We start from the raw sequence: 18,382 nt of genomic DNA on the forward strand, positions 1-18,382 counted from the left end.
TTGAGACACTAGCCAAGAGTAACATCCATTGAAACCATTCCCAAACCCTGGATCATTCCCTGGCCCCTGAATCAGCTTTACAGGACTTCCTAGATGAGGAAGGATGAGGACCACATCGCTGGGAAATTGTTCCAGAATATCCGTAGCTCCTCAAATCCAACTGAAACTGAAACTGTATCCCCTGAGATTCTACACTCTACTGCCTTAGAGAAAAGCAATTTTACAAAACAGAATCCATACTCTAAGGGCTAACATAGAAAAAAGCTTCAGTTAACAAAGACTTGTTGCATTCCCAATAAGCGTGCCAGTAAAGATGAAAAAGAAATGGTTCTCATCCTCAAAGATGTCTCATCCCAGTAGGGCTATTATTATGTACATTTGCACACACTTGATTATAAAGAGTTTGTAATGTTGACTGACATCATCGAAATTGATTTTTAATGAGGTCAAAAATCGTTCTGAAAGAGAAATGGAGTGTTTCAACTGGAGCTTATTTGATTTAAGAAACACAGACTCAGTCCAGCTAACTTGAATGACAAGGGATTTATTTATATGAATCTCACAGAGCACAAATGGAACAGACACAGTTGGGCCTCACCAGATACTGGGTCTGGAAAGGAATCAGGAACTGAAGTAACCACATGTTTCTCTGGGCTGCATGACTGATAGATAATGTGACTCCCCTTCATTCTCTTTGCAGACCAGCTTCTCTGCTCACTTAACCACAAGGAAGGAAATTGGGCTCAGCACCCACTTCTTCAGTCACTATGTGCCATCAAATTGCTAAGACTCTCACTGGCTTTCCTTGGGCACTGTTGTGCTCTCTCTGGGCGATGCCTGACCCTTGCCCAGTGAGCTGTGGCCAGGGAAGTTAGGGTGTGTGTGGAACTCCTCCTGTGGGGAGCTGGGTAAGGCAGGCTCTCTGGGAAAGGATAATGGGCATGGCTGCCAAACCCACTGGAACGGCCACGAAACAGTAGTTACTATGTTCCCCACATTAACAATACAAAGTCGACTGTGTACAAAAAAAAGAACATGCACGGTAAGAACAGGAAGAAAGACCCAGGGACACATGCAAACATGGCATCAGTCATATTTATACAGTGCAGCAAGGACAGTGAACAAACAGGAATTGTTTTCTTTCTACTGGCTAAGGTTAATCCTTCGTTAATGAAGACCAAACTCGCTAAACAACATTCGTGCTGTTTTGCCCAAATAATTTTTAAAATTTGATTGTTTAAAATTAATTTGGAGGTTGCTTTTAACATTTATCTGGTGATGATAAAAACGTTGACCTGGTTCCAGTACCTAACTCCATAAAATCCTACGGAATGTGTCTCACTGCCATCCCTGCGCCCTCCATCCCACTGCCTCCCTCTCCCCACAGACCACTATTTGTGTTAGTTTCTGGTTTGTCCTGCCTGTCACTCTTACATAAAACAGAAGCAAACACACACATACATTTTTACGTCCCTTATTTCATTCACAAAAGGCAGCACTTTATATAGTGAATCGTATTTTGTCCCACAGGACACCATTAGCCAGGAAACCAGTATGTATCCGAATATGGAATTTGGGCCCCCTTTTCTATGGCTACAGAGTATTTGGTGTGTGGATGACCAGAGTCTCTTCAACCAACTGCCTCTAGGTAGATACTCAGGTGCTTCCAATCTACTCTAAATAACACCTCCATGAATAAACGTATTCATATGTTGTTTCATATCTGTAGAGATGTGTCCTTCAGAGAGATGCCTGAAAAAAATTTTCTGAGACAAAGTGTAATGCTTTAGTAATTTTGTTTGGTATTGCTCACTTCCCCTCCACAGGCGTGTTGACATTTTGCATCCTATATGAGAGCGCCTGGTTTTCTACAGCCTCACCAAGTGCGGGTGAAAATTCAATTTTTGCTAATCTAATAGGTCAGAATCAGTATTTCGATGTCATTTTCATCTGTATCTCTCTTGTTGTGGGTGGAGTCAATCATCTTTCACGTATGACTCTTTGCCTCTTTTTTAATTAAATGTCCTAGTGTGAAGTAACGGTAGACTCACATGCAGTTGTGAGAATAATACAGAGATCCCTGCACCGTTTCCCCAGTCCTCCTCCCCGTGGTAATATCCTGCAAAGTTCTAGTGCGATGTCACAACCACCATACGGACAGCCACACAGTCAAGATACAGCACAGTTCCTTACCTTTCTTTTTATGTGATAGTTTTATATGAGTTGGACAACATGGGGTCAATGCATTCCATTTTCTTCTCCCACTAATAACCAAACATACAAACAAACCAGAAGACTCTGAAGATGAGTCAAGAAGGTGAACGGCCTGGAGAGACCCAGATTCTCAAGGAACAACCCGGCTGTGAGTTCCAGGAATTGTTTTTCTTACCTCCTTGATATCACAGTCTGGGTGGTAGACATCTGTACCCCAGAAATGCCAACAGGAGCAGACCAAAAGAAAAATAAAAGCCCCCTCCAAGAAAAGCCTGCTGTCTGTAGTCTAAGAACCTAGGAAAGCAAAGGCCAGCAGGCAGACACCTTTGAAATATACCTGCCTCTTCTCCAAAAGAGAACTCCAAGAAAAGCCAGGGTGAACCCTGACCCCCCCTCCCCCACCTCCTCCATCGTATCAAGGTGGTGCCCTCCCTCAGAGTCTGTGGGGGGAACTCTGTGTGAACTCCCCTCATGTGATCTGTCCAAGACTTTTGCCCATTTTCCCAATGGATTTCCAAGTAGGGTACAAACTATGTAGAAGAAAAAGGAGTTGGCCCTTGAGAAGCCCTTGGCAAGCATCTCCCTTACTTGGCTGTAGCCTACCTGGGGAGGAGAAACTTTCTTTTTCATTCTCAGCACTCAGCAGGTTGCCTGAGACACAGCAGGAGCTTAACAAATGCTTAAAAATATTGGGGTTGGAAAGATTGGAGACAAGGCTATCAGAAGTTGCTAGACAGGTTAAGAGACGATCTAATCATCCTACACAAAATGACATTTATACAAGGTCAAGGGATAAGAGCACAATGAAGGGAAAGTCTGGTTTCACAACAGAATGGGGACCCTGTTCTGCCTGAACAAAAGCACTCGGGGGATTTCTCACAGACTACAGGAAAACTAAGACCACCATGATTTTTCCTGATTCTAACCACGGTGGTGGCGGGAAAGGAGGAATGAGAGGAAAGAAAGAGCAGGTGAAGAAAGGGGGAAAGGGGAGGAAGGACTGTGTAAAAAGAAAGTAACAAAATTTCTTGGGGATGAGCTAGATATATTTCTTAAAGTACCTCAGGTGGAAATTATGTTCCAGAGGTAAAATAATACCTCCTCTTTGATAAGTAAACAGGTGTTTTCAGCATCTGCTCTCAAACTCTTACATCATTATATTCGTGTTTTGTGACAACATTTATTTTACAGGAAGGGTGGCTTTCACTTTCCATGTTTGATTTTTTAAATTTAATAACCATCTTGGCAGTGAATTCTTTGCTATTCTGTTTTCTTCTATACGTTAATCTATAATTAGTGTTTTAAAGCTTAGTAAATATTCTTTTAAATTTTAAAAATATGTTGATATTGAAACCTATGTAATTTGACTCACCATTGTCACCCCAATAAATTTCAATTTAAAAACAGATATTGAGTAAAAATGATGAACATAGCTGTCTATTAGTTATATTGGTATGATGGGCAAAATGCATTTGGCTGATGGCCCTTAATAGGCATAATTAAGGCACCGATCCTACCGAACACAGTTCAGTAAGGAGATATGGCATGTATGTATTAATGGAACCGTAACTTAGAATGCTGTGGAGGGTTCTGTCCGACTAGATGGCAAATGGTGCTCCCTTGACAGAATCACTCGCTCACTGAGCACTGTGCTCGATGCTCGAGTACAAAACTGAATGACATGCACCACTGCTCTCAAAGAGCTAAGTCCTCGGGGGAAACACAAAAGTGCCAACAAATACATGAATGGTATAAAACATGCTTTCATAGCGTTCATGTATTGTGGCGCAGGAGTACAAGAGAACAAGTGGCCAATTTTACTCGGGGTGGCCAGAGAAGCCTTCCAGAAGAGCTTACTGAGTCTTAAGAGATATGTGATAGATCCTCTGGTGGATGAAGATAGGAAAGATAGCGTGCCAAGGCAAAGGGGTCTGATACTGGCCATGCGGAGTAGTCCACGGGTGGCCAGAGAATTGAAAGGGTGCGACAGGAATGTACGGTGAGGTGCTGGTTCTGGAGAGGCACGCAGAAGCCAGTCAGTAAGGACCTGGTATGAGAGGCCAAAACGCTTGGACCTCGTCCTGTAGGCCATGGGGAGCCACTGAAAGATTTTAAGCACGGTCGTGTTTCAAAAGCTACACTTTCCCGGCAAGGTGGAGGGTAGATTCAAAGAAAACATCACACCTTGGAAGTAAGAAAGGACTGGGGAGGATCTGGGTAGTTGTGGAAACAAAAGACCACATAGACCGGAAAGAGACTTAAGAGATGGAGTTAATGTCGACTGGACAGAGAAAGAGAGAGGACGGCTCATAAATTTGTCCTTGGGTTGCCAAGCAGATGATAAAACAGGAGAGAGACTAGGTTTAGGTTTTGGAGGGGGGTATGATAAATTAAGGTTGGGACATGCCGAGTTTTAAATTTCTGTGAACGAGCAGAGGGAGATGACCAGTAAGTTGATAATGTGGAACAGAAGCTAAGAATTCTGCGCTGGAGATATGGTTTGGGAGTCTCCTGAATACATATACCTGGGGGACCATGTAGTGAAAGCTTTGCACGTACACTACATGGTACATGTGAATTGTTTGGGGTTATAGAGAATGGTATCGCAATCTTGAATCCTACCAGGAAATGAAGTCAGTGATTACCTTCAATCCGTGGTAATGAATGTAAACAGTAAAACTGGCCAAAGTGCACAATTAAAACTTGCTGTTTGTGGCTATTTAAATTTATTTAAAATTCAACAAAATAAAAAATCCAGTTCCTTCCTTGCTCTATTCACATTTCAAATGCTTAATAGCCCTAGGTAACTCATGACTACCATATTGGACAGCATAGCCATAGAACATTTCCATCATCATAGAACATTCTACTGGACAGAGCTAGAAAGTGGTCCTAGAAAGTGAGTTATTGATCAGAAGAGAGAGGAGAAAGAGGGAGAATGGAAGGCAGAGGAAGAGTCTTCCAAGAAAATCGAGAAGAGGACAGGTGAAAAAGCCAAACCCAAAAGCCAAGGGAGGAGAGAAAAAGCAGGAGCTCAGGCCCATGTGGACATTTAACTTCTTCATCTGGAATACTGAGAGAAAGTACTAGTGACTGAATGCCCTCCATGAGCTAAGTGCTATAATAGGTGCTTTCCATTCCACGTCTAGGTAGACTAGAATCACACAACCTTCTGAGAACACAGAGCCTGAGTCCCATTTGCTACACTTCTCATGACGATCACTGCTAAATTTTAATTGTGCACTTTGGCCAGTTTTACTGTTTACATACATTACCACGGATTTAGGGTAATCACTGACTTCATTTCCTGGTAGGATTAAAGATTGCGATACCATTCTCTATAACCCGAAACAATTTGCAAGAAAGAAAAGGTTGTTACTCAAAAGCTGAAAACCGACTTAATCTGAGCCAAGTTTTTACAAAGTGTGTCAGACGCTTCTTCGGATTAATTGAATCATTTCAACAATCCTCAGGTAGTTCCTATCATTATCAATGGAGAGATCAGGAAACTGGGGGCCACAGAGGTTTAAAAATTTGCTAAAATTTCACAGCTAATGACAGTGGATCCCTGAATGCAAATTCAGATCAGTCTGATTCCCGAATCTTTGCTTATAACCACCACCTTCCACACAGTAGTTAAAAATTAACTACAAATCCTCACGTTCCATTGCAGAAGAACAATGATCTCTTCTGAAGCATATGCTTAGAGCTATGAAATATTCTTTGTAGGAGAAAATCTGCTCCTACAAAGCTGCTCCACTGGCCAAACATTCCATTAGTGAAATATAAAACCAAGTGTGTGCAGAGGCCACCACTGAGCACCTCATCTGACAACATGTGCGTTTTCAGTGGTTTCCACTCTGTCAGTTTTACACACAGAAGACAGTAAATTCCTTAAGGATAGGTAACATCTCATACTTCTCGGATATCCTCCAGAGCACAGACTTCAACTGATGGAATTGGGAAGGTTCAACTCGCAATGGAATTCAGAGCCACCACAATATGTTATAGGAATGTGTTGAGAAAGATACAAGTTTTATTTTTCAACTCATATATTTTTCTTTTCCTTGCAGTATAGTTTTGAGTGATAGCACTATCGTAAGTTACTTAAATCAAGATCAATACAGTACATTCTCCTTACGAACAATCTTCTCGTAAATAAAACAATTTTGGTCCAGAATATCTCCACAACCTTAAATCTATGTGTGTAAAGACAGCACACACACACACACACACACACACACACACACACACACACAAGATATAAGACCAGTAAATTGAGTCATCATGTTTCACCAGAAGACACATAGGTAGAAACCTGGGGCAGACTAAGCTGACTCAATTTTATGACTCTGCATGATATAAATAACTAAATGATTATGATTTAATGATTGGCTTTATTTGTGATCTATAGTGACAATATCCTGGTAACTGATACTATGCATAAAAATTAATACTTAGAGCTCCTTACAAATAATTTGATAAAAGCCATGCTCTCACAATCTACCCCAAATGCAAATCTAGTCCCTAGGTATTTTTGAGATTTGATTGTCTTAATTAAAAATCTTCAATGCTACTTGACACTCGAAAAACAAGAAGGGAAGTGACCATAACATACTAGTTTAATTTATTGAAGTTGTACAGGGAAAAGTTATGCTGAAAATGGATCATTAAATATTCATCTTGATACAACAGATTCCTAACTGTATCAAGGACAAACATTTAAATATTACTGTGTCTCTTTGGGAGAAAAAGCTATGAGGTGATACTTAAATGTATTTGACTGCGACTGTTGCAAAGGCAGATGCTGTGATAGTCTTATGCTTGAGTTGCAATCCTAGTGCAACAAAGGTATTCATCAAAAATTCACTTGAAATTTAGGAAAACAAATACAACAAGAAGGAAAAACCCAGATAACTAAAAAAAAGTTCCCGAAAGAAAATAATTACATCATCACACAAAGTCTTTAGAACATTATATTTCATAAAAGACAATGATTAAAAAAGTACAAACATTTCCATGAGATGCAAAAAAAAAAAAAGAGTACAAGAAATTACTAGCATTTATTTCAGTGCATTTATGTGAAAGCCTTTCAGATCTTAATAAAACTAATCTTAAGTACACTTCCTCTTTGTGATAAATACCACTATGGCCATTTTGGTTCTCTCAATGGGCATACTTGCAAATAGAAGGCAATAAATCTAGAGTGCTAATATTTGTCTGAAAAAATACATAAAGAAATGTAACAGAGATGAGCAAAGGCCAAATAAAATGACACAAAATTTCTTTCTCTCAGAGGGGGACTTCAAAAGAGGGAGAATATTGTATTGCATATTTGTCCAATTTCTTTTAAAATGGATATTAATCTCTTGACTAGGAAGAGGAGGATAAGCAAGTTTTTAATACGTAACTTTGTACTTACATAATATTGTAAACAACGTTTTCTTACTGAACACCTTTTCACAAAATACAAACAGAAATTTAAATTTAGATTTTAAAAAATATCCATTAAATCCTAGTTTTGGCAAAGGTTTAAATGACTATCTCCACTATGAATTAGACACAATGTTACAGGACATGTGAACATTTTCCTTTTTCTACAAATAGGCCCATTAATCATTACTACTTTCTCTAGTTGAAAGGCACTATATAACTTTCCCAGTAGTGCTATAGGGACCTCGTAATAATAGCTCTATGTCCACATACATATATGTCTAGACTTTGAGACTAAGAAATACAATGAATAAATTATCAGAGCATGTCTTCATAATTTTGGAAAGGTTTCAACTTACTTAACTTGATTTGTTTAGAAATGAAATAATACTTTTTCCAAAGACATAGCTAGCACTGCACCTGATAAAGTAGGCAAGAATACACGTTCACTAATAAATCCACCAACATAACTATAAAGAAAGTTTGCATTTGCAATGCATTTGTTCATTTTTATGGAATAGATTTATTTTCATACATTAAAGATAATTGGTCAAAACTGTCACTTTATTGAAACATATAAAAGTCATTATTTACGGGCAAAAATCAATTTTAGGTCTGCACTTAACAGGCAAAACAAAAACAAAAGACAAAAAGCCAACTTATGAGATGGTTTTCACAGGATGACATATCATATTCAAAACAGAAAAAAGCAAAATATTCAGGCCCATTCCTAAAATAAAAATTACTATTAGACTTAATCCATGAAAATAAGGCAGACTGTAGTAGAATTGAATTCTCTTAAAATTGTAAAGTGTATATAAGGAAAAGATTCTAATGTGGGCAGCTCCAAACTAAAAAAAAAACAACAAAAAAAACTTTTCCTGATAAGACTCAAAAACAGCCCTAATTTTCCCCACAACTGAAATATTTAATTATTTTATTATTTTATGGATTAATTTTGCTTCTGTGCCCCTACTATCTTGTTAGTGATCAACAAATGTTAACTTCCCCAATTTACTTTCCTTCATTTCATTGAATTAAAAAACTACATTGGCTATGGGACACAGAAAATGAACAGATACACAAATTAAGAACAAATATTTTACTGTTCAGAAGGTCTGATTTTTCATTATTTTCAGTAAAAGCAAATAAATGAGACATGTATTTTGGAATTATTTCTAAAAAATAAATGTGAAAAAATTCTGTTTGGTATCATAACAGAGAACTATCAGTTTTCTCAAAATACGAGAATTTCAATTATTTTGTGAGTTGGGTCGTAGTCATTGGGTTACCAATATTGCCATAGAAAATGACACTTCAAAATTAAACTTATAACCTGAGATAAATAGCCATATTTCTGTTTTAAGTGAATAATCCATGAGGCAAATGTTATCAAACATCTCTCAAATATAGATTTTTATTGTTCTTCACTGTTGTTCAAGATTCACTTTATACATATACAATTTTTTGTTTTAAATTTGTGAAAATATCTTGATATTTTAAAGAATCTTTGGTTAACAATAATTGATCATTTTCAAAGTAAAAATAATGCTTGATTTTGTCATAAAAACTTTGTCCAAATTTAAGATAAAGTAATATATTTGATGTCAGGTAGTAAGACCTGTTTTCTGAGAAGTGTCTCAAAACATTAATGGATTTAAATAACTGATTATGTAATTCTATTAAATTATGCTTTCAGTAAGGGAATTATAACAACACCAGAGATATAATTGCTTAGAAGTGAAAAAAATACATAGTTTGAATGAAATTGGCCAACATTAAAATGAATCCCTTCTAAACCTGAAATTCTATGAGTCTAAGAATTAAACTTAAAATCTGTTTTTATCTACTAAGCATTTATCTTCATAAAAATAGAACATTTAATTTCTTATCTAATAGTATAATTCATTTGTTTATTATAAGTACTACTGGGTTTTCTATAACTCATTCTTGAAAACAAATCATTTTGATTTTTTTTTAAGTGAAAAAAAGGTTTTGGCTCTTTTGAACCGGAAATAATAAAAGTGCTGTTCACTATGAACTGAAAAGCAAAACAAACAAAAAACAGTGTACAAACACACACAACCTTGGGAACATTTTTTGAGGCACAAAATCCCTGACACACAAGAGGTACATGAAAGACATTTAACAAAAAGAGTTCCTTTATATCATGTCACATCACAACTTTTAAGATTTTCTTGGTAATACTCATGCAATATGCATAAACAATATGGTTGTGATTTAGCAAATCTGATGAGATTGCAAGCAAGGAAAAATACAGGTAATGCTGGTAGGAAGAAAAGCTGTTTAAGTCCTTTCTTCTTACCCTTTAAGACCCTAAGAAAGCTGTGACTTCTTCCACACAGAAGGCTGAAGATCTAAAGCTCAAAACTAGTATAACAGTTTACTGTATTAGTTGGCTGTCAATTATTGACAGTTCCTTCATTTCACACAAGGGTTAACCTTTGTTTCGTAACATAAATTTTTTTTGTTACATTGTTTTTTTCCCATGCAAATAAAAAAGTCTATAAAAGTCCAATAAAGGCATAACCAATTACATGCAAAACTGCAACACAGCTTATTTTTCAACAATTTGAACCCATTAATTTACATCACATATGTACAAAATATGTTTAAACAGAAATAAAGCATTCTCTTGAATTAAATTATAGATTTCAGTATAAAAATGTTTTTCTTTGTAGAGAGCTCTCTTAACTTCCAGTCTTAAGCAACGGCATCTGGCTTCTGCAGTGCTCGCCATGGGGGTGTGTCTCAGAGCAGAGGATGGGAGGAAGAAAGCTGACTGTACAATCCCACACTGGAAACACTGAGGATGCCGGCTCTTCTTACAGAATGGGGTACTGTGACACATCCCTTCACTGACCTCCATGAAACGTGCACCCCAAGTTTATGATCCAGCACTGTGGTCCATCTTGCCAGGAAAGCGACTTGTTTTAATAGTCTTCGATTGGAGCTAACTCTGGCATGAGGTTTACAGATATATTTGTATACAACCTATCAACCAGTATTTTTGGCATATATATTAAATTGTTCAACCCATCGATGTACTGACGCTCTTTTGAATACCTTAGTAATTTATACCTATAGTGTTAGAGAAAAAAAAAAGTAACAGAAACAAGTGCAAAAAGAAAAATTGATGAGGAATATGCTCCAGATCATTCTTATAAATTAAAGCACTTAAAGCTCTACAATTTTTGACTCTCATACATAATTAAAAATCTTTCTAAATCATTGCTGTAAATTAGCATTTTTACGAGTCTCAAAATGCCACCTGAAAAAATTATTCTGCACCCTTACAACTTAGACATCTTTAAGAAAATGTATTATGTTTTTTGTTAAGAAAACACTTTTTATAGAAATAGTTAACTGGGCTCTTGAAAATGCATGTATGTATGTAGATATATGCATATCTCTTCAAAACAAGCACAAAAATGCTTCACTTCTATAAAAAAATGATATTGACAGAAAATTCCCTTCAGGGGACTTTTTTTGGGTGCAACGCATTTTTTAAAATCTTTCATACATTAAATAATTTTGCAACCTTGGTATCTTAAGAGGATATCAAACTTACCGTCCTAAAAACTGGACTTCACCTCGGTGATGATGAGGAATAGATTTGTATTTCCCTAAGTCCCCCTCTGGTCTTGTTACATTATATCCAGCATAGTGAACTCTATAATACAATACACGGAAATGAAAATATAAAGAAATAAAATCTGACATAAAAATTGATTCCATGAGTTCCATTTAAAATACCAAAAAAGGCGCTAATGAATGTGCTGTCACTAATTTTAGAAGGCATTCTTAACGGAAAAAAGAAGAAACACAAAATAAGATTTAGGAACCTCAAACATTTTCCATCCCAAAGAATCTTTTCTTGAATTAGCAAAGTACAATTTACCTAAAAGAAAGGAAATTTGTAGAAATTCTGTTATTAAGCGAGTTGATCTCAACCTACCTGTTCCAAAGGTCATCGTCTTCTCCTCCCCATCCCCAGAAGGCATTAGGAAAACCATTGATCTTTCTAAATTGTTCCACTGTCAGTCCACTTACACCACCGAAAAACTCTTTATATGGAAGACTAAAAAGAAAGCAGAATATAGCATCCTAAAATGAAATCAAAACAGTTTGCCACATGAAATCAAGTTTCGAGTCTTTTATGCGCTTTGCAAAATATACTTCTATTTTCCAAATAAATAAATCTGTTGATTAAATCACATTCTGGGAAATGTAAAGTACACCAAGGAACAAAATATTTTTGTATTCCAGTGAAACAAGTACACCTAAATGTGTTATGTAAAACACAAAATGAAACAACTGTAGTAATTAAAATTTAATACTTAGTATTGTTACTAAACCTAGTGTTCAAAAATTGTATATTTTCACACCAAAGTATACTTGATTAAGTACATCAATAGCTGTCAATACAATTTTAGATGTTGCTAAACTAATAAAATTTTCTAGCTTAATTGAACTTAATTATAAATACATTATTTAGTATATAGGCCAGGATATATATAAATTATAAAGACAAGTCTAGTATTTAATTTTGAAATGACAAGTGCGTATTCCTACAACAATCATATCTGTTTGGATTATGCTCCCCAAATACTCATAGATATTTACAAACGTTTACTTTTAACGCAATATTTTTAAAAATGACTTTTTAAAATTGAGACATAATGGACATGTAACATTGTATTAGTTTTAGGTGTACAACATGACTTAATATAGGTATACATTCTGAAATGATTACCGAAATAAGTCTAGTTAACATCCATCACCATACTGTTACAAAATTCTTTCTTTTTCCTTGTGATGAGAGCTTTTAAGATCTACTCTCTTAACAACTTTCAAATATACAATACTGTTAACTATAGTCACCATGCTGTACATTACATCCCCAGGACTTATTTATTTTATAACTGCAAGTTTGTACCTTTGACCACCTTTACCCATTTCACCCATCCCACCCACCTGTTCTCTGTATCTGAGTTGTTTTTTTTTTTTTAGATCTCACATGTAAGTGAAATCATATAGTATTTGTCTTTCTCAGAGAAATAACTACATTTTCAAATTTAGATTTCATTTTCCTTACCTTTCCTTAACTCATGTTCTAAGGAATTTGTCAAACTAAGTTACCCATTTAGATCTAGATTGGTTTTCTCATGTTGAGGTAACACCCCTAGATTTGCAGACCTGAATGGTACTATGGCCCCAAATGTGCCAGTGGGCAGTAGCGTGCTAGAGCCCCTGAAGGGACCGGGCCAGTGTGCAGGGCCAACAGAGAAAACACAACCATGCACAGCATCCGAGAATCGCGCTGAAGGAAATCTGGCCCAGACCCTATCCACAGCCGCCTCTGAGAAAGGGAGGGGGATTCCACTGTTTTGTTGAGGGACTCTCACGTTGTTCCCTGTGGGGAAGAAGTGCTGTTTTGCCAGCGGGGATCTTGTGTGGTCACAGCAGATGGGAGAGGCCACTCCTGCATGGAACTCTAGGGTTGCAGGAGAAAGCAATCTTGGACCTGCCCTGGACCTAAGGCACCCCAGGAGAGTAACAGCAACGCAGACCCCAAAGACCACCATGGTGTCCCAAGAGACCTCATGAGGCTTGCACTTGGGAAGTTAAGATTCTAGTAGTAACACCAGCTGGGGTTCAACAGAGCCAATAAACATTCATGGCTCTGTTGTGCTTCCACACTAATTGGATTATTCTTGCCCAGGCTAGTGGTTTGGGAGAAACCTGAGATCAGTAGATAGGTAGGGGTGCAGGTGTGTGCGCGCGTGCGTGTGTGTGTGTGTGTGTGTGTGTCTGTACTGACATGTATAAACTGGCATGCATATTAATTCCCTTTATTGTTCTGCTTAAGTGGAAACAATCAATGCATAAAGCCAAGGAGAAAAAAGATTAGGTAAAAATAAAGATACAAATAGATAAAGAATAGAAACTGTAAGCAAGCAAAAATCTAGTAGTGTTTATCTTCCAAAAGGGAGAGACGCACTAACCTGGGGACCTGAGCTTTCTGGTCAGCTGCCATCAGAGTGGGAGTGAGTACCACTGTGGGGCAGAGATGCTTCATCAGGCTTTGTCCCAAGGCTGACGTCTGCACTGCCCCGCCATTCCCGACCCCCGTCATTCTCCCTATGCTACCACTTGAATTTCTATTCAAACTTCCAAGATCCCTACTGTCCCTGGGATTAGTCTAGGTAGATATAAACACTTTACTCATTAGAAATTAATATTTGCAAGTAAAACAATTCATTTAGAATTCTTAGTTTATATGACCTTTATGAGATTTTTCAGTGAAAATCAATTACACTGAATCTAATTTGAGTCTAGCAGGCTGATCAAAATTGAGTTTCCAGAAGTGCCAAGAACCAGATCCTGAACCTGGATGACTTTCCCAAGGGAACGCCAGGCTTGGAGTTCAGATACTGTGGCATTAAGGAAGAGGTTTTCCAATGACGACCATGACCAGCAAAAAAAATAAAAATAAAAAAAGCTATTCTTTTCCTGTTTTCGGGCTGATTCGCCTGGTCAGGTCACTGCCTCTCTCTACTCTGTCGGTAGGGCAGCAGGCAACATCTCCCCGCTCCAGGCTATTTTCTCTTCTCTCCACTTCCGTTAGCCAGTGAAAACTATGATCCCTTTCCCAGGTCAGACTTGCATACTTTGATGTTAATTTAAGTTACTGTCACAGATTCAATGACTGTTCACATTTCAAGTTATCTCCGGTCAGAGAATGAAAAAATTTGTTTCTTTTTATTAAAGGCAAGTCAAGAATCCATAGCTGAGAAAGAAGATACACTGCATTAAAACATCACTAGGGGAGGGGAAGCAGAAGGGAGACAACAGGTGCTACCGTGTTTCCCCGAAAATAAGACCTAGCCAGACAATCAGCTCTAGTGCGTCTTTTGGAGCAAAAATTAATATAAGACCCGGTCTTATGTAATATAAGATTGGTTCTTTATAATATAATATAATATAATGTAACATAATATACTATATACTATATGTAATATATTACTATAAGACCGGGTTTCATATTAATTTTTGCTCCAAAATATGCATTACAGCTGACTGTCCGGCTAGGTCTTATTTTGGGGAAACATGGTATGTACCTGCGGGGCAGGTCCAGCACATGGGAGTGCTCACCAGCCCTGTGGAAGGGCTCTATTACTCCACTGAACAAGGAAACCAATGTTCAGAGATAAAAAGTAACTAAACAACTCCTATAACTGTTAAGTGGGAAAAATCAGAAGTTAAATCCACATTTGCTTGATGCAGAAAGCAGTCTCTCTTTTCCACCACCCCACGCTCAAACCTCTGTGTGAGGAAGTCCCTAGATGGATGACAAGCGACTCTACATCCTGCTCTCTAGGAGGACAGGCTGGAGTTAAAGACACTCCTTAGGCTGTGGAACATTCTCAGAGCCAGGCACATCATGCTGCTGCCGCTTCAGTGATATGATTTTACAAGTACATTGTACAACGTCTGCAAGACTGCACATCACTTACATATACATGTATTTATCCAGTTTTGCTGCGAAATGACGTGGCATTTCTCCACATCCATAATAGTTCCGGTCGTTTTCGGGTAGGTGATCCACATCATGGAAGATGACGCAGTCCCAGACACTATCTTTCATGGCCTCTTGGAAGCCCACATTGAAGAGCATTGCACGGTTAAAAGGTTGTGTGCCGGTCTTCACAGGGAGAAAAACAGAAACGAACTCAGGCTTTGTCACCTGACTTTTTTCTATACTTTTCTAACTTGTTAAACTATGGTCAAATAATAAGTACATGTGAATCAAATCCATACACAATAATAAACATGTCAGGATTTTCAAATATACCGTTTAAGTGCACTTGCGTTATTTAATACTTTGGTAACATACAGGAAAACAATGTTGTCATCTAGTCCACTCGTCAAGCATCACATTTATACAATGACATCATTTATGTTTCTGTTTTCCTTCAAATACATCAAGATACAGGTTATTTATAACCGGAAAAATATAAAGTCATTAAAAATAGTATGGGTTGTATTTTTTTACTGAAGCTTTCCATGTGCTGTCAAGACTAACAAAAGCAGGAAACTGAAAATGACTCAACAAACGTTAACCCTTCTCTTATATAACAAGGCCAGGGAAGGCTAATTCTGTATTACTAATGCTTATAATAAAGACAAAGACAGGTTTAGAGAACAAAAACAATTGGAACTTATTACATAAAACTTCCTTTATTATAACCATTTTCCTTTATTAGTAGAGAAAATATATTAAAATGCCCAGGCAACAAACCATTCCTACTTTTATTATTCTTGCTTATGATAAACGCCAAGAGTATTTTAAGGGACAAAAAAATGGGAACTTGTTGCAGAGAACCCAACTTCCTATATTATAGCCATTTACCTGTCTTTATGAGGAAATTACATTAAGGTGCATTACCAATAAAAAGTTTCATTCTGTATCTAAACAATATTAAACAGCAATTACCTATACTTTAGCAATATTTCTGATTCCCAAAATATTTAAAAGGATTGTGACGGGAGTGAATGAGATATACAATGTAGTCACCACCAGAGTGCTGCCTCAGGAATGAAAAGTTACTAATTTTCAGTCCTGGGTCTTGCACTAACTAGAGGTAACAGAAATCACTTTACTTCTTACAGCTTCTTTCTTCACCAATGAAATGGAGGGAATAAAAGGGAAAGCGAGTGAAATTATAACGTGATTACTGGTATATCAACATCAGCTTGAACAACTTCCCTTCAAGGTTTTAAAACTGTTTTTTTATAAATGTGGACAATACATAATGGCTTATAACAAAAATAAGAAGTTCTATGCCTAACCCATCTTCATCCTCCAAAAGCAACTCCTCTAGCAGTTAATTCTGGTGCTTACCTCCATATTTCAAGATAATGAGAGTTCTGATATTTCCTTGCTTCATTAACTTTAGACATCGTTTACTGACTTCTTATCGTGGTTGTTGAGGATTTACACCACCACACTCACTGCCCCGCCATCTATTCTCCCAATAGAGTTATGTCATAATCTTTGGTTAAATCAATAGTGTTTACATTATTAGGACTGCGGAAATATTGCTTGAGTGCTGAGTGAATTATGATTCTGCTTTCTTTCTCAAACTGAGATTAATAACTGCCTTTTGTTTTCTTAGTTTTCTACATCACTATTATTACTTTATACAAAAGCCCCCATAAATATGTCCTATATCTATTAATAATTGATGTAATCATTCAAACACATCAAATAATTTATCAAGTCTTTCTTCATCCCCCATGCCCAACTCCAACTCCCCCTGCCCTCAGTTTGTGCTGCAGTCTGGACAGGTCTGACCACGGACAACTATCATCCTGGGACTTGTCCTTCATTTTCTAGATCATCTATATTTTTTGCTTGGCTTTCTCAGGAAAAGTCACCTCCTTTAGCAGCTTCCTAAGTAAACATCCATGAAAAAAAAAAAAACTTTTTAGTTAATGGATGATTGACAATGCCATCAATCTATTCTTATACTTGATTGACATTTTTGGCTTGGTAAAAAGTTCTCAGTTGAAAATTACTTTCCCCTAGAATTTTAAAGGCATGGATCCACAATCTTCTAGCTGTCGACGTTGCTGAGAAGGTTCATACGATTATGATACATAATCATTGGTAATTTGTCCTACAGAACCTTTTTGATATCTTCCGTTTTTAATCGGTATTCTTAAAACTTCTGTGGGGGGCCAGATGGCTCAGTTGGTTAGAGCGTGGGCTCTCAACAACAACATTGCCGATTCAATTCCCACATGGGATGGTGGGCTTCGCCCCCTGCAACTAAAGATTGAAAACGGCAACTGAACTTGGAGCTGAGCTGTGCCCTCCACAATTAGATTGAAGGACAATGACTTGGAGATGCTGGGCCCTGGAGAAACACACTGTCCACCAATATTCCCCATGAAAATTAAAAAACAAACAAACAAAAAAAAACTTTAAAATAATATACTTCACAATGGACCCAGAAATTATTCGTGTGTACATTTGGTCCCCTTGAATCTGAAGACTCATGTCTTTGCTTCTGGAAAATTTTCTTACATTAATTTCTTGGGCCACAGTCCTCCATTCCACCCCAATTTTTTTCTGCTCTATTTTTCCAGAACCCTGATTAGTGAGTGGATTAGCTATCTACTGATGTGTAAGAAATCACAGCAAAACTCAGTGGCTAAAAATACAATAGCCATTTATTATGCTCACAGCATCTGTGGATAGGGAGTTCTGACAGTACAGTGTGTACTGTATGCCTCATCTCTGCTCCATGGTGTCTGGGCCTCAGCTGGAGGATCCACTTCCATCTGGCTCACTCACAGGACCAGCAAGACAATGCTGCCAAGTCAGTCTCTCTCCACGGGGCTGCTTGAGTGTCCTCATGACATGGCAGCTGGCTTCCCCGAGAGCGAGTGATCCAAGAGACCAAGACAGAAGCAGCACTTTTTATGACCTACCCTCCAAAGTCACATGCTGTCACTCTGCAATCGGGCTGCCCTCACAAGTCAGCCATTATTCATTGCGGGAGGGACCACACAAGGGCCTGGTTACAAGGATACAAGGATCCAAGAGGCCATCATAGAGACTGGTTACCCTGTGATGTGTTGGTACTCTTAGACTGATTTTCTTATGTTTTGTTTCTAGTTTAGGAGTTATTTTCTTAAGTTT

General features: G+C 37.6%; 1 protein-coding gene across 3 annotated transcripts in view; it reads right to left on the reverse strand.

Moving 5' to 3' along the window:
* Positions 1–6,530: 6,530 nt before the first annotated feature.
* Positions 6,531–18,382, reverse strand: part of B4GALT6 (beta-1,4-galactosyltransferase 6) — a 63,712-nt gene continuing 51,860 nt past the window's right edge. For 2 of the 3 annotated variants that reach the window (XM_033087642.1, XM_033087641.1), the window contains exons 6-9: positions 15,189–15,376; positions 11,627–11,749; positions 11,240–11,341; positions 9,641–10,749 (exon numbers count right to left, since the gene is read on the reverse strand). In XM_033087642.1, the coding sequence (XP_032943533.1) occupies positions 10,602–10,749; positions 11,240–11,341; positions 11,627–11,749; positions 15,189–15,376 (561 nt within the window). In that variant the 3' untranslated portion in view covers positions 9,641–10,601. Of the gene's footprint in view, positions 10,750–11,239; positions 11,342–11,626; positions 11,750–15,188; positions 15,377–18,382 lie in introns of all 3 variants that reach the window. The other variant, XM_033087643.1, reaches the window with a different exon arrangement.

This window comes from Rhinolophus ferrumequinum, chromosome 19 (genome assembly GCF_004115265.2).
Source record: "Rhinolophus ferrumequinum isolate MPI-CBG mRhiFer1 chromosome 19, mRhiFer1_v1.p, whole genome shotgun sequence".
NCBI lineage: Eukaryota > Metazoa > Chordata > Mammalia > Chiroptera > Rhinolophidae > Rhinolophus > Rhinolophus ferrumequinum.